General features: G+C 39.1%; 3 protein-coding genes across 4 annotated transcripts; 2 read left to right on the top strand and 1 right to left on the bottom strand.

Annotated features, from left to right (window-relative positions):
• Window positions 1-6,795, top strand: LOC135934178 (zinc finger FYVE domain-containing protein 1-like). Its single transcript, XM_065475730.1, has 7 exons — window positions 1-237; window positions 897-1,340; window positions 2,281-2,435; window positions 3,316-3,732; window positions 4,399-4,758; window positions 5,257-5,483; window positions 6,452-6,795. The coding sequence occupies exons 1-7, from the start codon at window positions 1-3 to the stop codon at window positions 6,673-6,675; spliced, it is 2,064 nt and encodes a 687-aa protein (XP_065331802.1). The 3' UTR covers window positions 6,676-6,795.
• Window positions 6,796-6,830: 35 nt separating this feature from the next.
• On the bottom strand, window positions 6,831-17,212 carry LOC135934161 (nuclear factor related to kappa-B-binding protein). 2 transcript variants are annotated; one of them, XM_065475721.1, is made up of 18 exons: window positions 17,066-17,212; window positions 16,377-16,647; window positions 15,890-16,325; window positions 15,022-15,227; window positions 14,819-14,971; window positions 13,910-14,436; window positions 13,423-13,649; window positions 12,570-12,841; window positions 12,341-12,515; window positions 11,587-11,817; window positions 11,063-11,531; window positions 9,956-10,127; window positions 9,684-9,903; window positions 9,103-9,393; window positions 8,914-9,035; window positions 8,135-8,260; window positions 7,854-8,082; window positions 6,831-7,355 (listed from the first exon to the last, which is right to left on the bottom strand). In XM_065475721.1, exons 2-18 carry the CDS (start codon window positions 16,644-16,646, stop codon window positions 7,243-7,245), a joined length of 4,239 nt encoding a protein of 1,412 aa, XP_065331793.1. In that variant the 5' UTR covers window position 16,647; window positions 17,066-17,212; the 3' UTR covers window positions 6,831-7,242. The 2 variants fall into 2 exon arrangements, with proteins under 2 accessions (XP_065331793.1, XP_065331786.1); XM_065475714.1 differs by having other exon boundaries at window positions 12,570-12,844.
• Window positions 17,213-17,833: 621 nt separating this feature from the next.
• eIF3f1 (eukaryotic translation initiation factor 3 subunit f1) lies at window positions 17,834-21,366 on the top strand. Its single transcript, XM_065497579.1, has 6 exons — window positions 17,834-17,970; window positions 19,765-19,835; window positions 19,923-20,140; window positions 20,781-20,872; window positions 20,923-21,176; window positions 21,236-21,366. Exons 1-6 carry the CDS (start codon window positions 17,862-17,864, stop codon window positions 21,320-21,322), a joined length of 831 nt encoding a protein of 276 aa, XP_065353651.1. The 5' UTR covers window positions 17,834-17,861; the 3' UTR covers window positions 21,323-21,366.
• The last annotated feature ends 530 nt before the right edge of the window (window positions 21,367-21,896 follow it).

Raw genomic sequence — 21,896 nt, forward strand, 5'->3', positions numbered from 1 at the left:
ATGACAGCCAAGGATGTATCAGCAGTAAACGTGCCAACAGTCACTTGCTCCACTTATCATTCTTCTTTGGATGACAGCTCTGCCTTCCTTAACTCCATCGACCCTCTCACTCTGCCCGGAAACAATAGGATGTCTGCAGATAGTGTGGAAGACCAATCGCACGAAATTTCTCTGAACGGGACAGGTGTTTCGCCAGATAAAAGTTTTGTGATTATTGATGGCGCCGAAGACTTGAAGGTAACTTTGGCTGGTTTATCTCGGCATAGTTTCTATAAATTGGCTTAAATTTTTCCTGTCATATCACTGACTTGATGTTCATTAAGTTTTTGGTGTTGATCCAAAGAATATTCTGATTAATCAGTATTTTTTTAAAACCAAAATATTGAGTAATTTCCCAAATTTTAGGATCTTTTGTATAGCCAGCGGGGGCCATATGTGCGATAAAATTGATTCCTACTGCGCAGATCCAAGATGGCATCTGAATGTGGGAAACAAAATCTCTCTTTGGATTCCCTTAAGAGTGTCAAGAGTTTGTTTATACGATCCAAAAGACAATTAGTTCCAGTAATGCTAATTATGTCACAATATTGACGAATACTTGGTTTTTTTCGCGCCATACTCCACCGGACGCCATATCTGCGCTTGAATCTGGCCCCTGCTGTGTATAACTTAATTTGACTTTATCTCAATATCTTAAATATATCAAGTTGAATCAAACTTCAATATTATGACAACTTTTTTTGAAAAAATATTTTTTCCTTATCAAAAAAAGATAACGACTAATTTTTTAATTTATTTTGAGTATTGAAAATATTAAGAGTAGTGAATATCGGGCTAAAGCAATATTTTTATTTTAAAGAGTCCTCCAATTATGATAAATAATTTTAACTGTCAAGGTTTCGACCTCGGACCAGTTTGCATCACAACTTGGCTGCAAGGCTGATACAAAAGTCAAGGTTGTAGCGATTTTTGGGAACGCCGGAGACGGAAAGTCACACACGTTGAATCAGCTTTTCTTCAATGGCAACGAGATGTTCCCTGAGTCACCAGCGCCAGACCCATGCACAATTGGCGTCAGAGCAGCGTTCAACAAAGAGGATCAGATCATTTGTCTGGACACAGAAGGCTTACAGGGCGCCACCAGCAAGGATAATCAGAGGACGCGCATGCTGCTCAAGGTGCTCGCCGTTTCAGACATCGTCATCTACCGCACCAAATCCGAGAGGCTGCACAACGACCTCTTCACATTCCTCGGCAACGCCTCCAAGGCCTACAATCAGCATTTTCGCAATTCCTTGGATCGCGTTGCCAATGAAAGCAGCGATGAGTCTTCAAATCAGGTGAGCAGATGTTTCCAAGTTTCCTTTGATTAAATAAATCGTTAACTTGAGTGATATGCGACAAGGTGTACAGTTTGTGGTGGGAAATTCATTCCAAGGAATTTATGATGAATTTGTTCTAATGTTTAAATTTAGTAATGCAATTTTCCAATTTTAATGAGGCTGATCAGATAATTATATAGTACACCTTATTTTGCAATTTTGTTCGTCTGGTTTTTTCCACGGTTTTTTTTTTTCGGGACAAACCAGGAAGATATGTATGGTGTTTTCCTGCTGGTTGGGGACTTTATGCATTTTTCCACGTGTTCTTAGCAAATTACCAAAAATATGCAAGTCTAATCTCGTCAGGGATGGATTTTTTTTTAGAAAGCTAGTTATTTTTTCTTATTATATTAAATATGGAAAATCATCTTGAAACATTTGAAAAAATTGTTAACGAAAACGTTGAATATCGTGTGTGAGTTAAATTCTAGTAGAAGTGAGGGCAATTTTGAAAAAAATATGTAACAATTTGTTATTCGCACGCGAGAATTTTTATTTGTTCCCGTTTGCGCAAAGTTTAAGCTGTTTTTGAAGTGGGTCCATTCTGGAAAACTCAAGTTAAATCATAGACTTGCATAACGTAGGGAACTGTCCACGGAACAGTCTTTAGAGCAGGAGGGAAATCATCCCACGGCTTACCAGTTTCACCACCCGATTATTAACACATGTTGGCCAAGCTAGGCCCAAGCGGGTGGTTGCTGCAGCCTGGGGTGTGACGGGTCGTCACCTTGTGCATGCGTCCCAGGGTGATGCGGGCCATCGCGTTATAGTCCATGGCAGCACATATGCATTTCGTTGACCTTTTTAAATAGAAAAATTTGTTGGTATAGCAAATATTTTCATCGATTTGAAGTGATTGCTGGGAAGGCAAAGGCTTCAAATGTTTGTTTTTTCACAGATGTCTGCTAGCAATCTTGGGCCGGTCGTGATGATATTTCATCAGACACATTACACAGCGCCGTTGAATATGGGAGTAGAGAAAAGTGCCGAGGAGCAGTTGCGCATTCGTTTTGGCCAGTCTGGATATGACCTCAGTGCCTTCAGTTCTTTGCGGTACGGTTAAATTTTAAAGATTTTTAAGTAAATATTTTGTTCTTGTATGGTAAGGAAGTGAAAATTTAAAATTTATGCGAGGAGATTACTTACACAATTAAAGTCAATGCTGATTTATATTGTGATTTGGCCAATCCCATCAGAAATTCTGGCTCTAGTATTACTTGCCAGTCATTCTCTGGCCACATGCGGCTATTCAAAATGAGTGGGAAATATTTTTAACAGTGAGAGTCAATCAAGTACGAACTGCAGCACCCTGTTGGCTCTCACCTGTTCTCCATATACCTATTTTGCAACATTATATGAAATTTACTGAAGGAAAGCGGTTGCTATTTTTACACTCGGCACAAGCAAATTTAACATCAGATCTAAAGTAAGGATCAGTTCGGGCCAGAAAAAAGCTAAATACATTAATTCTGTTTGCTCAACATTCGTAAAATGCCTTTTTTACCAAGTAAACGAATAAAAAACCTTTGAATATTGTTGTAACAAGTATTTGTTAATTTAAGTAATGAGTAATGCCATACACGTCAAATGAGAAAATCATACGAATTTTTGTCGTTATTTTTTGATAATAACTTGTTACATTGTAAACAAATAAAATATATTTTGTTAATGATTTTTCCTCATACAATTTTCTCAAATAGCTGACGGTTGAGATTCAGTTTTCCACACAGAGTAGAACCGTAGAACCATTCAGTTTTCCTTGGATTTAAATAAAAAATGTTATGGTGATGAAAATTTCAAATGCAGGTTTAGTATTTAACACTGGATGGTGTGGGATTCGCTCATAAATCACAAGTTAAAGTTCCAAAAATCTTAAATCTGTTAACTTTCGTCAGCCCTGAAAAATTAATAAATTTAAAATCAACAATTGCAGGTATGTTGGCGTCCAGTCGCAGGGCGGAATGACCAACTTTGATTCCTTGAAGACTATGGTGTTGAATGAAGTGGGCAGTACAGCTGCCCGTTCCAAGCGCGAGGTTAGGTTTGTGCTCAAAGCTCTTCGGGCGCTCAACGAAAAGTTCAGCGGCAGACTCCAGGACGAGCGGGACCACCTGTTCCCCGCCGAGTTCTTCAGCTGCCAAGCCATGTGCCAATCATGCAAGAGGAGATGCGAGCTGAGTATGGGCCACCTCACGGACGGTGCCAGCGCCGAGCACAAGTGCGCCGAGATATGCATTTACCAGAACCAATACCAAAACGCGGTGTACCGCTGCATTACTTGTGAAAAAAACGGCCACAGAGAGCTTGCTTTCTCGACAGAAGACCAAAACTCTTGGATGGGTCCAGCAAAGTATGTAATATTTTGCTACAAAAACATGTTTTTTTCTTTAGACTTTGGTAGGGTTCGCACATCCAACGCTAAACAAGCATTATTAGTTGAAAGTTTAATTTCTTTAGAAATGGGTTTACCCCCCTGATAGCAAACAACTCGTGAAAACTCTGTGTTCCAATAACATGGTGAACGAATGATATGGACTCACTAGCCTCATTGGAGGAAGCCCATTGTCCAGAAAAGGAGAAGCTTGCGTTACTGCCCCTTCAGGTTTTTTTTAATCGAACGATAGACATTTGTCCCGTTTAATTCATTTACGCATGATGGAAAGGTGTAAATCAGTAATTAGCGAGTCTGGCTGCCGAAAGCAATTTTCCAATCCGAATAAGCTTTTTGCAGCAGTTCAAAAACCCGTTGAACTGAGAAATAACAAAATATATACTTATCTTTAAAGTTAGTCCTTTTTGCTAAAAAATCTGTGACGGTTAAAAATGGTGCTCTAAATTCTATGTAACTCAAAGCTCAAGTGGGGGCTGCAACAAAACAATTTCTTATAACTGCATTTTTGTCAATTCCTGCGGATACTTCCGAAAATTCAAATTCAGTCGAAAACCAATAAGGGAACAAATTCAATGGATTTTTAGTAAATTTCCTCATCATTACTTTGATTTGATGTGCAAACAGGTCCGTCTTCTCCGGAATGGTCCTGAACTGCAACCGTTGCGGAGTGATTTATAACAGCCGCGAATTCTGGTATGGCAACCCATCGCCTGAGGAAGCTGGTACGGTGAAGACTGAGACATGCCACGTGTGGGACGTAAAGGCTTTCGTCCCAGCTGGTGTCAACACGGCGCGTCGGATCGTGGACGGCGTGACCGTCATTTCAGGAGTGGTTGCCGAGGCGAGCAAGGCACCGACGGCGGCACTCGCCTCCTGGGCAGCAGATATGATCGCTCCCACCTACTGGAAGTCCAATTCTGAGATTATCAAGTGCACGACCTGTAGCAAAATCTTTGACAATGATTCCTCTAAGCACCACTGCAGGTAAGAAGCACCAAAGTCTAGTCTGGAGAGTTTGAGATGCCATTGCTTTTTGTCAATTTTATTCCAATAGAGATTGATATTTAAAAGGAATATTCACAAGGGGTTTGATGGAAAAGGAATGTGCAGTGAAAAAAAGACGCCATTATTAAAGAAAAGCCATTTTCTTCACTATTTTTGAGACTATTAAACTGATGTTTTATTTGATTTTGGATATATAAGGTTTTATTCTTTCAAAGCAAATTAAAATTTAGTCACATGACGTTCTTAAATATATTTTTAAGAGCTTGCTTAAGATTTTGTTATTCTTGCAGTGGTCAATACAATACCATTGACATTTTATATTTTAATTAGCTCAATAGGAAATTTAAATTACTGTTATTGTCTCAATTTAAATTTTAATCTTCATACATTTTCAATGGTCTATATGAGTCATTAAATTTCATGTGTGGTAAAGGAATAGAAGATACCTTACGTTTTCTCTTGTATTTTTTTTTACAGAGCATGCGGTTTTGGCTTCTGCGAAAATTGTTCCAACTTTGAGAGGCCTGTCCCTGAGCGCGGGTGGGGTGTGAAACCAGTCAGGGTTTGCAAACCTTGCTCCTTAATTCAACTTAGTGCCAGCGATTTCTCCAAGGAGAACCCCGATGAGGTCCGCGCAAGGAAGGTTGGAGAGTTTATGGCCAGTACCATCGCAAGCTTCGGCTCTGTCTTGAGTATACCCAAAGGTACCACCGCTGAATTTTAATTCTGTTTTAAATAATTGTATTGAAAAATACTGCGGTGTGAGAGGCGCACGCTGTCACAAAAAAAATTTATTTTTCCTCAACAATTTGTCAACGCTCAATCAGTCTGTACTAGTAGGCTTTGTCATAAATATTTTTCTACAAATTATTCATTTTACTGGACAATTTTGGAAAACTCAGAATCTCACCTCCCCGTAGTGCAATCTAAAAAATATGGTGCTTTGGTTTCCTCTCGCTGAGCTTGATGTCCTAAAGTTCTAGGTCAAAGATCAGTTCTGTTAATTTTGGAAATTGGCTCAAAATCCTGATGTTCATAAATGTGATTTAAAGTTGTAAAACTACATGCGTAATAATTTCTGTTTTTATTTTTTTTTTATTTTTGGCAGAAATTTCACTTTAAAACACGTATTTCTTTCATGTTTTGCAAATGCAAGTCCAAATCTCGGGTTCTAACAATCAGAATTTATAAAAATGCACACCGTCTAATTCTTCTCGAGAAACCCTTGATAAAAGAAAAACTCTTTCATAACGCTGGAATTTTGCAAATAATCCATGTATATATGGTGTCATAATTTTGAGAAAAAGGCATGTGGTAGTATTGTAGATTTATTTGTGAATAAATCAAATTATGCAAATTACTTTTAAGCCCTGAGGAAGCATGCTTAGTTGTATGAAGTTTTGTAATTGCATCACAGGGAGTTGAAATACTGGATGTCTCGGTCAAAATTTAACCGTAAAATATGTTTAATAATAATAATGTTTAAAAAAATGCATGAAGCAAATCTTCTAGATCCTAGTGCAAATTTCGTTGAATTTGCTTCGCTTTGTGCCAATTTTGTCATCCGACCCGGGACATTTTGTCGTTTCATTTAAATGATTTAATTAAAAATTAAAACCGAGCAATCAGGCACTGAAATTAACTAATGCAATTTTTGTCCTCACCAAATTAGATCTCATAAAAAATTCCGCACAGCCAGACTACTGGGAACCAGATGCAGATATAAAAAAGTGCAATGTGTGCAGTAAGGACCTACCAACGCCGAAAGAGAAGACACACCATTGCAGGGACTGCGGCAAAGGCGTGTGTAATGCGTGCTCAAGCAACAAGAAACCGGTGCCCTACCGAGGATGGAACACTCAAGTCAGAGTTTGTGACTTGTGCTTCAAAGACTGAGTTTTCCTAGCTAGTTTTTTGCTTTTTAGGACATATTGTACAAATTCATCATACATTAACTTAGCTATTGTCGTGTAGTTTTTTACAGAAAAAAAAATAAACTAAGTTTTTTAAAACGAACATGTCTCTTTTGATTGATGCTTTAAAACAATCACTGTTGTTGAATTGCTTTCTTTATTCTTCCATATAAAAGCAAAATAGAATACACTTTTAATTCGATTTTAATTGTAACACCTGTTATTTACAAGAATCGCTTTGTTAAAATAATAAATATTTTCTAGTTTATACTTCATCATCCACAAATATAATCGAAACGTATGGAACATCCATTAATTGTGGTCTAGGAACATTGGTTGGTTGCCAGCTTTGTGATTCTGGAAATGTGCATTCATTCCACCAGCCCAGGGAGTAACCACCACTATTTGATCACGTAAAATTATTAAGCCGTGACAGTTTAAGGGCATACCATATTTATTTAAAAAAGCCAACAACCAACACATGTTCACCATTTTTATTTCACATTGCAATATGCAACACCGAGAAGTTGATTACAGGAGTCGCGAGTCTTTACTCAGCGGCTCCGTCCACACCTTTGGTCCCTTCCACACTCTTGGCCAAGTTGGCTTGCAACGCTGCACGGTTTGTTGGCGAGATGATCCTGGCGAAAACCTGCTGTCGCCCTAGAAAAAGATTGACATCCGTTTAGCAATAATTAACTGATAAGAATTATTAACCACAATGAGTCACGTAAATATGTGTCTGGGATTCCGAAAAAATGTACTTATTTTCGATTTAAAACTTAAAATAACTTATTGATTTAAAGCTTAAATATAGTTCAAAGAATAAAGAATTTTCCCTCAAGAGATGATTATGGGTTTCGTAGTTTTTTAATGTTTTAATAAAAAAAATATATAATCTAATCTGAAAGCCGATAAAATTTCCATTTTTTTCATATACGCACCATGATTTTTTTTTTAATTAATTTTTTCTAGTAAAACAAAAGACAATATGAAAATGAAGCTCTTATTGATCTAGATTTTTTTTTCAGACAGTTCAGTAAGTTTAAAACAGCCTGAAAGCATCATGATCTATTAACGAATTACATTAACTTTCAAGACAAAAATGATACATATAAATCGATTTGGTTTGAGAAGCAGAGCATTCATGATTAGACTCACCTTTGGCAAGATTGGCGTTTGAGGCTGCCGCCTGAGCAATTGGAATGACGCGAATTCCCTGAACATTCTGCAGCGACTTGATGTTCAAGTTACCCCCTTGAAGGTTGGCCGGCAGCACAATTTGCTGCGCCCCACCCTGCTGCAGGACAAGGCCTTGGGGTCGCAGGCCGCTCGGTGAAGCCAACACCACAGTCTGATTCGAGCCGCTGCCACTGGTCAAAAAGAGATTCTGAAAGGCAAGTAGTGAGTAACTGGGCATGTGAAGCAAGCAGCCAATTCACCTGTCCCGGCGTTTGCGGTTTGCTGGCCAAAATCACCTGCTGACCGCCAATTGACGCAATGTTGTAGCCAGAGGTTCCACCTTGGATCGCTGACGGGCTCAGCAACCTGATGCCACCAGCCTTCACCTGAAACATACCACGTATAATTTATTAGAGGATAAAGCCAAAATCGTGTTTTTTTTTCTATAATTGTCTCGTCCTGGTATTGTTTCTGGGCTCGTCTTTAGAAAAATACTGTCTGGTACTATTTGGAAAAAATTAGTTTCATTGGGCATTGTTCTAGTATTATATTTTTAGACAGTTGTGGCGCCTTCTTTCCTAATAACTAGTTTGCATTAAATACGCTTCGCCAGGTGGCAGTACAAAGGTGTGCGACAAGCAGTGCACTCTTACTGCACCTTCTCCCCCACTGCACTATACGACTCGCACCAAAGCAGTCGCAGCAAAACCGAGTCTGTGTATCTTTCTTAGGACTCAAATTATCGCAGATTTTCTAAAATAAAGTATTTTCGAAAAATGAAAAATGTGGAAACTTTAATATTGAATTTATCTGAAATTACATCCTATTTTGGTCCGAAATTTTGGCATAAAAAATCTCTCATCCAACCCTATAATGTAATGTGAAATTCAAAATGGTGCCTTAACTGTTTTGTTTGACGTGCCTATTACCCTTTGTTTTAAATATACCTGCCTTGACTAGTATAATTTCAAAGAATTTAAGCTTGTGAATACATTAAATTATGTCCTTGCTTAGTTTTATTGCAAAAGAAACAAACTACCTGTTGAGGTTGGGCCAATCGAGGTCGAACGACGCTTCCAGATGATACAACAGCTAGCTGGGGCACACCTCCTGAGCCAGCAGCAACGTGCAGAAACTGTGGCGACTTTCCTGTCGTTGCGCCTAGAACAAATAATTCCAAGAACAAAATTAATTTTCAAAAATCGATTTGTTGTGGCTTATTTATTACCAGCTGAAGTGGAGGCAACGAGTTGCTTTTGCCCGCCGAGGCTCTCGAGAGAAATGAGCTGGCCCTGAGAGTTGGTGGCCACCAACTTGGTTACCAGTGGCTTGACACCTGACTCACCGGTCTTGAGTGCCGCCGCTGAGGTTACTTGGAAGCCGCCGCTCTTGTTCATGATCAGGGTGGGCATAGTGGCGCCAGGCTGACCTGACTGCGCTGCTCCAGCGGCAGCCAGTGATGACTGCTTGATGAAAACTGCCTGAGGTCGTGGAGAGCCCATCAGCGGGGCACCTTTCACTACAGCCACATAATTAATTAATTACTTGAATTAATTATTTAACGTCCCTCAGACTAAAGAAATTATTTTTTGCTTTTAAGGATAAAAAAGTATTTCTACAACCCTGGGTTGTAACAAAATCTGGTTTGAATTGGTTGTTACTAGTTTACTAAAAAAAGCCAACCTTTTCTGAACACTGAAAACTGGTCAAACAAATTACATTAGAATGAAATAGAAAATCAAACGACGTGTATGTCAAACTCAGTCCAACAATGATGTCATACGTGACACAAATTGGCAAGAGTCAAACCTGTGTTGGATAGGACTTTGATGTTCTGCGGCAACGTTTTGGCTGCAACAATCTGTGACTGCTGCTGTTGCTGCAACTGAGGCCTGGCAATCTGCTGCAGCAAGTTCTGCTGTTGCGCTTTGGACAAGCCGCTGTTGAGCAGTTTCATCTGCGACGGAGTGACGCCGACCACTGCCTTCTTAGAGATCACTTTGGCCGTCTCCACTTGCTTCTGATGCACCTGGAACGATTCAGTTAACAACATTCATTACATTTAACCTCATAAACGGCACCTGCAACGGAGCTGGTGCAGTTTGTTTGGTCGGCTCTAAGCTTGTCTTGCTCAGCATTGCGGTGTTTCCGGTGGCAGATGAGCTTGTGGGGATTGTCCCGCTGAGCCTGTTCCCTGTGACTGGCGTCTGGGTCGGCACCACTGTTCTCTTTGTCAGCAACGTTTGTGGAGACCTTAAATCACAGTGAGACACGGTTGATTTGGTGAATGATAGCTTGCGATTTCAAATAAATTTTGACTTTTCGATGACAAATAGGATAGAAAATCATACAGGGTGATATAAATTTAAAACTGATTTTAAAGTGGCAAAATGATAAAGAATGGGAGAAAGCCATTTCTGAACCTTTTTAAATAAATTTAATAATGAAATCGTACGGCGAATAACACAATCAAATTTTATCCTCTTAACATTTCAATATCCATCCTGAGAAAATACCTGCAGTTCATCCTTTTAATAATTTTAAATTTCATAAATAAACTATAATAATTTCATAACGGATTTATTTCTTTCTTCTGTTCTTAAAATATATTTCTCGTATGGGAAGATATATGTCTTACGGCTTTTTGCCTAAAATCCTTTTTGAATAGGATAGCATTATTTGCAACCATGCACGGTACAAGGGAATTTTTCCTTCTCAAATTCTCATTTTAAAAAGAGAAGTAATTCACTATTTGAAATTAGATTTTCATTTCTCAGGATGACATAATATATTAATATTAAGCTTGCGAATTTCTGTGGGGGAAAGTTAAATCACAGGGAGGGCGAGTGACAGGGTTGACACGATTTCGTCACTTGCTTATGCTTATTCTTTATAATGTTGCTCAGCAATTAGTTAATTCGGACGTTTTTGGCAATCACTGATTCATAATTCTCTGCGTCTAGTAATGAAGTAAGAATTTTGTTTTGAAGGTTAAGTACTACTGATCCAAGGCCGGAAGGGCCAAAACAGCCGCTATACAGTACAAGATCGAGTTATTTAAAATCATTTAAAGCTTAGCCGTTCGATATTTTTATATTTCAACACTACAACGTTCCTGAACAGTGTTTCAAATGGAGTGCTAGTTTGTGTTTGAAGAGTTTATAAAGATCAAAATAAAGGGAACTTACGATGCAGGCGTGGGCTTCTTAGCGGCGGCCTTGCAGACTTTAGCAGCGGAGGTAGTCAGCAGAGAGGTTCCACCTCCTTTGTTTGGTGCTGAGATTTGTATGGTCTGCAGACCTGTGCTTGTCGCGATCTGCACATTTTGGAATGTACCACCAGCCGCGACTGCGAACTGTCTGGGAGGAGCAGGGGTCGCAGCCTTGGCCTTGATTTGAAGCTGCGTCTTTGGCGTCACGGCCGGCGCAGCTTGTGGCTGCTGGAAATGCGTGGCCGGCATGTCCGAGGAGAGCGAGCTGACCACCTCAGCCAGCACCTTGTCCATTTCCTCTGCCGACTTCTCAGGTTCATGCACAATAGTGTAGCCACCAAGTGCTGGTTCTTTAGCTTTAGGCGTCCGCGGTGCCCGGACACTCTTTCTCGGGGCGGCCCTCTTATTCTTCTGAGGCATGCACTGGTTCTGCTGATATATTTTCTCTGCAAAAACACTAGTCAGGCGAGATATCACACAAATAAAGAATGATACCCTTACCAAAATCCTCTTCAGTTCGATTTCTGTGAAGGTATACCCATATTTTTCTCTTTGGATCGTACTTGATGCACTTGTCAGGCTCGTTGTGAAGTCTGTCAAGCGCTCCCCCGACGACTGCTTGCAAGTAATTCTCCTCGGCGCCAGGGGAAATGTAGTGCGAGTCCCTCAGCAGAATGCAAATATCACTTCGCGTCCCCTCGCCATTGGGCAGTCTTGCAAGAGCATCCCGCACTAAAAGATGTCAACAATTAGTTAAAAACTGGATAAAATGTAGGACGAGAGACTGGAACATAATCTAAATTGTTTGACATTTTGTGGCACCACACTCAGTTACCATATATATCGTTTCCTCCTAGCTTCCTATTCCACCGAACAAATGTAAATTTTCCAATTTTGAAAATAATTATAGAAGAAAAAATCAAATAATTAGTCTTATAATATAAATTAAGCTTAAATTGTTGTTGTATCACAGCGAAATTATTGGAATAAAGACTGGAACGGTAGCATTTTTAAGGTGTTAAATAGGAAAGTATATTTTCAAAAGTTTTCCATGATTTTATGACCAGAATTGAATCTATTAAAAAATTAATGCAGAATCATAAAATAAGATCCAGCATCCAAAATCGCATTAAAAAGTACCAGATTAATTTTGTTACTATTATTTCTATTATACTGGCTATACAATCTATCTTGGGAATATTTTTATCTGAGAATGTTATTACTGATCGCAAGCATTTAAAAAACTTATCCTTACCTAAAGCGAGAAGTGTAACACAATTGGGGCGGTCAGAAACCAACAGCGTGTGCCCTCTGGGTTTAGAGAGCGACGAGTTGGTCGCGCTGGCTCCTCTGAGCGGTCCCACAACGGATTCAAATCCGTGCAATCTGTATGTGTAGGCCTTGTTTGGATTATCATATCGCTCTTTTTCCTGCAGGCAAACACATAGTTGTAATGAATTTCTTTCACATTTATTTAACCTTACTTGAAGGTGGAATAGTTCCCGGGCTGCGCCAGCTGCCGGCTGCACCTGCCAGCTGGTGGGACACCGAGGCGGCGGTGGTTGCAGTAGGCTTGGCTCGTCAGTGCTCTCCTTCTCTTGGCAGATGTTGGCAGGGACATCATTTCGCCGTTCCAGCCAGTGCGTGCAAAGCGTAGCCAAATTGTGATCAGAGTCTCGGCCAGCGCCTATCCACTGGTACGCTTGCATGTGCGGTTTGTACTCCAAGTAGGGGACAAAGTCGTCAGGCTGAGTCTCTGCTGAGCAATCATAGACCACAAATTTATTTATTTCATTTCAGCAAAGAATTTGATAATTTATGACTTTTATCATGGTTTTTGCTAAACGAAAGAAAAACTTAACATGACGAGGACAAAAAACACTTTTGCTACCTAAACTCCTGGGATCTCAAATTTACTATTTCAATATCTGAAATTTTTAACTTTATGAATGAAGTTTTGGCTATAATTGCAATTTGTTCAAAATCGTGTATATTTTCTAGTAATCTCAAGTCAATGCTTTCTAGATTAATTTTTAGCGCGTTGTTAGTTAGTTTTTGATATTACAAATTTGGCCCAAAATTAATCAAAATATTGATTTTTAAAATTTCATTACCGTGACAAATTTTCCATTTAAGTCTTAGCCACGGGAGGCGGTGAGTAGCAATTTAGTAAAATGGATATATATAAAAGTTGAATGAAACAGTGAAAAATCCAGATATTATGAAACAGGAAGAAGACAAGATTTTTAATAAAAAAATATTGCAATACAGGAAAATGTGTCCTTGAACTAGTGGGATGAAATAACCAAAATAAAATACACTTTGCTTGCAACTTACCAGGAAAATCTCCTGACAAAAAGTTGATCGCAGACTGGAGGTGATTAACCCAGTTCTCTGACAGGCCAAACCAGTCGTTGAGGGGTGAAATTGGACTCTCTTGCCATGCCTGCAGTTTGCTAGTCAGCGATGGTAGTCCCATTCGCTGGTCCTGGGTCGAGCAAATAATGTCCCGTACCAAGGTGAAGAAGCACACGTGCATTTCTTGATTCAACTCGTATTCTGGCCTAGGCAAGGAAAACATGAAAGGTTAGTCATTTCAAAGCATAACGCAAAGTTATTAAAAAAGGTATATTCGCAGTTTGACGCATTATTCTATATACATACCCATGTGCAGTCTATCATAAATATGTTATGTTAAATGGCGAAAATTTTAATTCAATAATAAATAATGCTATTGCAATTTTTTATATTCTCTGACTTGTTTGGCGTAAAATGTATTTTTTCGTAGTCAAATTTGAAAAAACTGCAAAGTAAAAACACGTACTTGGAAGAAGTGGAGGGGTTCATCACAGGAGGGGTGGTCGACAGGGGAGCCGCTGTGATTTGTGCGACGATGTCTTCGAATTCAGCCATGTTGATCAGCTCCAGCGCCTCCATCTCCTGCGGTGTGAAGGTGATGTTTGGGAGTATCTGATTATTGTCGATGGAGGTTTGAACGTCTTCAGGTATCGCAGTAGGGGGCAGAGGGGCAATGTCCGGTAGGGTTGGAATGACTGGCATCGCTGGCGTTACTGGTGCCGCCATCCTGGCAGCGGGCATCACGCAGTTGTTGCTTTGGTTCAGTGTCGTGCTTAGCGGCTCTGGCAGCGGAACCACTCTTTCCTTCTCCTTCTTGATCGCATCTGGGGTAAGAATTGAAGTGGCGACTTCGGCAGGCGCGGAAGTGGGAACAGCGATCGGCTTGGCACTGCTCCGGCGTCTGTTCAGAACCTTAGCGTTCGCAGTCGGTTTGGCACTAATGTTTTGGCCGTTTCCATACACTGGTTCAGACTTTATTTTTGTATTCCGTTCCTGGAAATTAAACAAAATTGCAATATAATTTTGCAAATCATCAAGGAGCTCATATTTGTCTGTCCTCTCTTTTGGTTTAAAAACCATCAAAGGAGTTCATGGCCACACAGAGGGTAACTCAGTTACAGTAGTGAACAACGTGAAGTGTTAGAATTAATTTGATTCCACGATCTTAGAAATTTAGGAAAGATACCCGAGATTTAAAAAAAAATCTTTTTATCAATTTTAGCTGACCAATAAAATCGCGAACGAATAACATTAGCGCACAAACTCTCACGTTGCAACGTGCACGCAAAGCATGCGCTTAACTATGCGATCCAACAGCTTGGTTTTTATACACGTGATGGATACTACATGAATTGATCAAATTAAAGAGTCGTACCTCATAAATAGAGCCGTTGACAACCTTGGGGGAGAATGCAGGAGACGGAACTGGCTCAACTTTTATCTTTCTCCTCTTAGGCGGGGGCTTTGAAGGGCTTTTCGTCGCTGGCTGCGTCCTTTGACGTTGCATTCCGTTCATCTCGGTGAAGGTCTGCGCAAACCATGATTAAAAAAATAACTTTCTAGGAAATCAATACTAACCCCTTCTTTCCGCTTGCGTTTTCTGTAATTGGAAATAACCTTCTTGTAATACTTTTCGTTGAAATCCAGCGGATTTTTGGTTTCAAGACAGGTGGGTCTGAGATCACCGTGGGAAGACATGACGACAGGCATTTCCTGTCTTAGAGAAGTTTCGGCACTCGAAAACTGTTTTTTGTGCTTCTTGCTAGGCCCAACTGGAGGGCCTTCTGTCAACACAAAATTCAACCACATTAGTTTCCAGTTTTCAAATAATTATCATTAAAGGAACCACTTGAGGGGTGATCCAATGTTAAAACAAAAACTGGACAGTGTATATCCTTGTTGCCAAGAGCGTAATATTTCCCAACTGGTGTCAACTATATTTTTAGACTCTGAAGTAATCTATTATGATTTTTCATAAAATTGAAATCCTGATTTAAAGCCAAAACGAAACTAAAAATAAATTCACGCCCCTGACAACGAGGAAGTACAATTACCAGTTTTATCAATATTATTTTATTTATATATCCATTGAAGGAGCAGCAATATTTTTACCCTAAGGTTAACCATTTAAAGCTAAGCCTGGAAAAAACCTTGGAGGAAATTTTTTGTAACATCAAAAATGACCGATCGATTTGTCTCATTGAACAGAACACATTTTATCTCAATTAAGCGAAAATGTATATTAAAATCAACTTTGAAATTATGACCAGCTTTTGCAAAATTTCCAAATAACGCTTAAATTTTTGAATCAAAAAATTTCCTTCCCTGTATTGTGTTCCCAACAGGAAAGGCTAAACAAATTCATTGGTTTCACTAAAAACCAAACGTTGAATTCTTAGATTTTCATTTTTAGGGCGTTGAGAGAGGTTGAAGCATATGCATATACCGGTGTATATTTCGTCATCACTTTGTCCGAATTCACCGATGGAACAGCGGATCTTGTTTAGTTCGTTGAAGTATCTGCGCTTGGTGCGTTCTTCAGCCGGAGTAGGCTTTGCAGCCAGAGCGAGCCGGCTGAGTCGAGGCGCCACTTCACTTGAGGGAAAGACAAGTGCGAGGGAGGGATTATGCTTCTTTGAGGACAACAAGCTCCTAAGGATCGCGTGCATGTTTCTCTGCTGCAAAAGCTTGCATTCTTGTGCCTGTACTCGTTTCCTCAGAGTCTTAAGCCTCTCAGTCTTGGAGGTGAAGTTACCATCCTTAAGCAGGGCGAAAAACTTGTGAAGAGGGTTTCCAAAACAAAAATTCGCGCCAGTGAAAAGTCTTCGAAGGGTAATGACTCTTTCTGCACTGCTGTTCTCTTCAAAATTAGGTAAGTATTTCTGCAAATTATTGAACCGTCAGATTTGATAATTTTTTTCTAACTATTATACCATAAGCAGAGTCCTCTGCTCAGAAGTGAGATAGTTGTTCCACATGTCCAAGGAGAAGAACTCATTGAATACTTCCGGACTCTCGCACAGACCCTGCGGCAGCTCAAGTCTAGTGGACTGGTAGCAAAATTCTTGAGTTGGCTCCAATGTTGTCGGGAATGGCTGGGACTGGCTGTCACTTTCCGATTCGAACGAAGACTCGTCAGACGATTTTTCGTCGTCTTCTTCTTCGTCATCCTCTTCCTCCTCAGAAATATAATTTGGATCCATCCTGGCACAAAGAAAATAACAAGTATACATCAGAAAATATTTACGAAACTGCTGGGGATAGAAAAAAATTCTTCTATGGAGAGGTCAACGTGTTTTCGTTTATTTATGTTTGAGACTTGCGAGTTGAAATTGTCAAATTGGTTCAAAACAACGTACCCATCAAAAATGCACGCTGCACTAAGTGCACCTATGCAAGATCAATCGCGATCTCACTACCTGCGGAAATAATCGGGGAAGGTAAAGGATATTTCCCAGGTTTGTAAAAAAATTGAGAGAAATTAAGATGTAAGTCCTGGCGCCGATTTTTGTTGTATTTAATTTGGGGGGACTCCAATGTTTTGGTAGATATGGCCGGCTCGACAGCATGACACAACCATGGAAGTAAGGTGGTTTGGTGCTAATTTCTTAGATTTTAATACCTTTCTGGATAGAAATTTACGCTTTTCCCGGTTTGAAGGTCTGCCAGCCTCGTTCATGAGAGCCTGCAATGCAGATATTTAGACGGCTGTTAACAAAGACCGACATGGCGGTCGGAACAAGAACCATCTTGGTGGAACGAAGAAAAAGTTAGCAGCGATGCATGCCAGTAAAAATATTTACCAAACATTATAAGATAATTTTCATTTCGATTCCAGTTTTGTTACAACCCCAACTCAAATCATCTCCATGAATACAATGGCAGAAATTTTAAGAATTTATAAGTTTATTCTATTTTTTTAAAAATTAAAAAATATTTTGAACCGGCAGAAGAGCGGCAACACTGTGCTCAGAGGTATCATGCATTTCGTGTTCCGCGTTCCAATCATCGTTTCTTGTTTATGTTGAAAATCATCTTACGGCCCCGCCCCAAACCAGCCCCACTGATTTGATGACTTGGAGTTGGAGTGAAGCAGCCCCTGCTCACTCATATGGCGCGAAAATGCGCCAGCTAAGAAGTTCTGCAGCCACACACAGGTGGCAGGTCGATAGCTTTTTAAGCCAATCAGAGGCCGTCTCGGAGTTTGTTGCCTGTTACGCCCACGAAAAACTCCGCATATACGCCCCTCTTCGCCTCCCTCTGCCCGTGGGCGTAACCGGCAACAAACTCCGAGACGGCCTCTGATTGGCTTAAAAAGCTATCGACCTGCCACCTGTGTGTGGCTGCAGAACTTCTTAGCTGGCGCATTTTCGCGCCATATGAGTGAGCAGGGGCTGGAGTGAAGTAGTCCGACCACGATGGCGTTCAACGTTGTTGTTAAAGTTCATCCCGTGGTTTTATTTCAGATTGTCGACTCGTACGAGCGTCGAAATGCCGATTCCTTAAGGGTTATTGGCACGTTGCTAGGTAATGCTTAAGAATTGCATGGAATAACCGTGACTGACACAGAAAAAGGTCGATATTTGGCCTTGTTTATTACTCGCATCTGGCTCATTTAGAAATCATAGCACAAGCCGCTAAAGTTTATAAATCATAATTTTTGCATAATTTTGCTCTGGTATTTGAATTTAAAGCGGTCATGAGTGTGACTGAGCTACAAAGCGAAATGAATTAAAGAGAAAATTGAAGATAATTATTTTGTAAAAATAAAAATATACTAGACACTCGCACCTAAATTTGATTATGATAGTGTCTGGAGTTAACGGCACACACCTATAATGTTAGCAATTTTCCTAAATATCCAGAAATAAATGTTGCAAAATTGAATCTTTAGATCATTATCGAATTAAAGTGGAATGATAGTGATTTTTTATTTTAAAAAATGAAATTTCATCTGAAGTTAACCCTAACCGACCTATTTTTTCCATGAACTTCTGACCATAAGTGCCCCAAAATCCAAATTTTTAAGTGTTACCGGTTACGCCCTCTTTTTTAGCATAGGAAATGAATTGCTTCTAGGGTGAGAAAATTTATGAAAATTTAATAGTGAGAAAATAAAAAATAGTGCTTTTGAGTCTTGAAAGAAATTTTTTATTTTTTCAAAAATTGCAGATTTTCAAAAGGGGTCTGTGTTTGGCTTCATTAAAATTCACCTGTTCATAGTAGCGTTAAATACTGCCTAAATTCTGAAAGCTGATTAAATTTCCAGTTTTTCCCCACTGTCAGCAGAGCCGATTCCTCACGAGTCCTGAGCTTTATTATCTTAGCCATAACTACGGAAAGGGTATAACCTGAGACTCTCCCTCCACGCTCCCCTTAGGGCGCCCGAATATTTTACTTTGATTGCTTCGTTACAAATAATATTGATCGTAATATCGTCAGGTAAAACCCTGACACCCCCACTCAGCAAAATTTTCTCAAATTTAACATTTTTTTTTTAAAAAAAATCGTCTGAAAACTTCAGCTGGCCGTTAAAGAACGTTTAATTTTTTTGGGGGAAAATCAAAATACCCAAAATTAATTTAATTTATTCAAGAATCATCTCAGAAAAAAATTTTTCATTTTAATAATTTCAATGATTTTCAGAGGCAAATTCGGACCCTTATGGCTATCAGAGACTGCGTATAATAAATAAATTTTTTATTAATTTTCAAGGACAGATTCATTAGTTACCATGTGCGAAAATTTCAAATTTTTCTGATAATGATAACGTAATTAAAATGATAATTGAGTTGCGCGCCGGCCACCTTCTGTAATGCAACGAGAAGCGACGGCGTGAAACGCCCCCCTCTGACCGATCTGGGCGCTGACCGATCAAATTGTTTTAGCCAATTTTCTCCGAAATTTACAGTGCTAAACTATGTTTTCTCACATGATTTGGAATCCTCTCATCGAGATCTATCGGACAGCCAGAGTCTTTTATTGGGGAAATGCGAAATTTTAGAGAAAATCGCGATTACACAATTCCGTTGAAAATTCTCCATTTAAAACAATGCTAAGTTTGAGGCCGATTTTGTCGAAAATTTACAGTGCTGCCTATGTATTTTTTTAACTGTACATGATTTTTAGGACCCAATGTGTACGCGTGTTAAAGGATTTGGCGGGGAAATTCACTATCATTCCTCTTTGGACTCTTCATCCTATATAAGCAATGCACCAAATTGATTTGTGAATTGTTGCATAATATTGTACATATAGATATTCAATTACATTTGTATCTCTTACTAGCCGTTTCTCATTACTCAATATTAAATTCAACAGGATCAGTGGAAAAGGGTGTTGTAGAAGTTTCCAACTGCTTCTGTGTTCCCCACAGAGAACATGACAATGAGGTTAGTGTCATAAAATATTCGGAAAAAATACTGCCAACGCTATCAAATTTTTGAGGAACCCTAACACTGTGTGATTCTTAATGTCAGGTGGAAGCTGAACTTGTCTACGCTGCGGAGCTTCGAGACCTCAATGCTCGCGTGAATACTCAGGAAAATGTGGTTGGTTGGTGGGCAACTGGCAATGAAGTCACCAGGCACTCGTCTTTGATCCACGACTATTACACCATTGAGTGCCCGAATGCCATCCACCTTACCCTGGACACGACCCTGCAGGGCACTTCCATGGGTATCAAGGCTTATATCAGGTGAATGTTGTTTAAATCAAATAAAGCAACGGAACTTCTTTTCATTACAACTGGGGATTATTTTAAAAATAATGTTTAATGAAATTTTCCAAGTTGAACTGTTTAATTTCTTACAAAATTTTAGATGTAGGGCAAAAAAGAGATGTGCCATATAACAATAAAACTACAGATAGTAGAAATATTAAACAAATTTGACATTTATGAAATGTCAACTTGGCTCTCTCACACATTTGGAAAAATCACTTTCAAATTCATAAATATGCTGCTGAGCCAACTCCTCCACAGTTTTGCTCAACTTCAAAATTTCAGAATCCAAGCTGCGTAATAATATTATTTAAATATCTTGGAGTGATTACCCATTTTTTCCCAAAGTTTAGTTCAGCCAACTTAACACTCATCAGTCAAATTTGTTTAATTCTGTCCTTGTGGAACATCTCGCTCTCGTTTCCCACTTTTCCCCTCTCCTGCAATTTGCCTTTTCTATATTCTATATAAATTAGATGTATTAGCTTAATTATATTATTTAAAATCTCCTTTATTAAATTTATAAGTTGCAAATGAAACAGCATTCATGGCTAGGCATTTATTGATATATAAGTCAGTATTATAAATTAATAAATATTTAATGTTGTTTTTGAAGAGTTCCAATTGGAACGCCCAGTGGTAACAACGGCAGCATGTTCACCACGGTGCCGGTCGAAATCACATGCTACGAGCCTGAAAGAGTTGGACGTAAGATGAAACAACCTTGAAATTAAATCAAATAATTTTTTATTGTGCAGTGCAACTCAGCTCAAAGACCATTGGAATCAAGAAATCAGTCGAGCCAGTTCATGAGCTGGCTCAGGTGTCTGAAGCCACTGGTAATGTCTTGTCCATGCTTGACACCGTGCTGGATTATGTGAATGAAATTCTGGCTGGACGCAACATCTCCCCTCAAGACAACGCAGTGGGTCGAGCTCTTCTTGACATGGTCAACTCTGTACCCAAGATGACGCCAGAAGAATTTGAAAACATGCTGAACTCCAACATTAAGGTACTGCCTATCTAATGATTAGTTTCCATATTAATGCATTTTTTCTTGGTTATATTTAGGACCTTTTGATGGTGATTTGCCTCTCGCAGCTTACCAAAACGCAGATTCAGCTGAACGAAAAACTCACTTTGTTGACAACTCTTTAAACTTAGGCAGTGAAATAAACTTTGGAATAAGTGGCTAAAACAAACTCTTTCAATTCTCAAGGAACCAATCAAGGAAGCTAATGAACATTGCACTATGTTGTTCTGAATATTGATTGCTCTTCATTAATATTTTGGGCATTTAGTGTTACAAATTTTAATCTCGCCTCAATATGATCGCCATGGTTATTGATGTGGATTGAGTGCATAAATACAAATTATGATAATTACCATACATTATGTGATTATTATAATATATTCGTACGCTCCTCATATAGAGTGGAATCCTATTGTTAGGCAACCAGATCATATTTTAAAATAATCAATCAATAGTTTTATTAAACACAAATATAGTGTACAACAAACGTTATCTATTCTTTATATCATTTTAAAATGATGTAATATTGCTTTTAGATAATATTTATGCAGGTTATAATTTTCATGATATTTATTAAGGCAACGAGAATTTTAAATTTTAATTTTAGTTCGGGAAGTTTGATTATATCTTATACCCTGAATTCCAATATCAATATATAAAAAAGATTGCATTTTACAAATTTATTTTCCATGGCATTTC

The sequence above is a fragment of the Cloeon dipterum genome, chromosome 1 (genome assembly GCF_949628265.1).
Source record: "Cloeon dipterum chromosome 1, ieCloDipt1.1, whole genome shotgun sequence".
In the NCBI taxonomy this organism is placed as follows: domain Eukaryota; kingdom Metazoa; phylum Arthropoda; class Insecta; order Ephemeroptera; family Baetidae; genus Cloeon; species Cloeon dipterum.

What these genes read in the sequence shown, in the direction of transcription:
- eIF3f1 (XM_065497579.1), top strand. Translation starts at nt 17,862, where the DNA reads ATGGCGTTCAACGTTGTTGTTAAAGTTCATCCCGTGGTTTTATTTCAG. An exon ending in ACAGAGAACATGACAATGAG is followed by an intron (nt 19,836 to 19,922) that starts GTTAGTGTCATA and finishes TCTTAATGTCAG; the next exon opens with GTGGAAGCTGAACTTGTCTA. An exon ending in CGAGCCTGAAAGAGTTGGAC is followed by an intron (nt 20,873 to 20,922) that starts GTAAGATGAAAC and finishes TTTATTGTGCAG; the next exon opens with TGCAACTCAGCTCAAAGACC.
- LOC135934161 (XM_065475714.1), bottom strand. Translation starts at nt 16,646, where the DNA reads ATGGATCCAAATTATATTTCTGAGGAGGAAGAGGATGACGAAGAAGAA. An exon ending in TGATGACGAAATATACACCG is followed by an intron (nt 15,228 to 15,889) that starts GTATATGCATAT and finishes TTGTGTTGACAG; the next exon opens with AAGGCCCTCCAGTTGGGCCT. An exon ending in CAAAGTCCTATCCAACACAG is followed by an intron (nt 9,394 to 9,683) that starts GTTTGACTCTTG and finishes ATGTGGCTGTAG; the next exon opens with TGAAAGGTGCCCCGCTGATG.
- LOC135934178 (XM_065475730.1), top strand. Translation starts at nt 1, where the DNA reads ATGACAGCCAAGGATGTATCAGCAGTAAACGTGCCAACAGTCACTTGC. An exon ending in GCGATGAGTCTTCAAATCAG is followed by an intron (nt 1,341 to 2,280) that starts GTGAGCAGATGT and finishes GTTTTTTCACAG; the next exon opens with ATGTCTGCTAGCAATCTTGG. An exon ending in TGTCTTGAGTATACCCAAAG is followed by an intron (nt 5,484 to 6,451) that starts GTACCACCGCTG and finishes TCACCAAATTAG; the next exon opens with ATCTCATAAAAAATTCCGCA.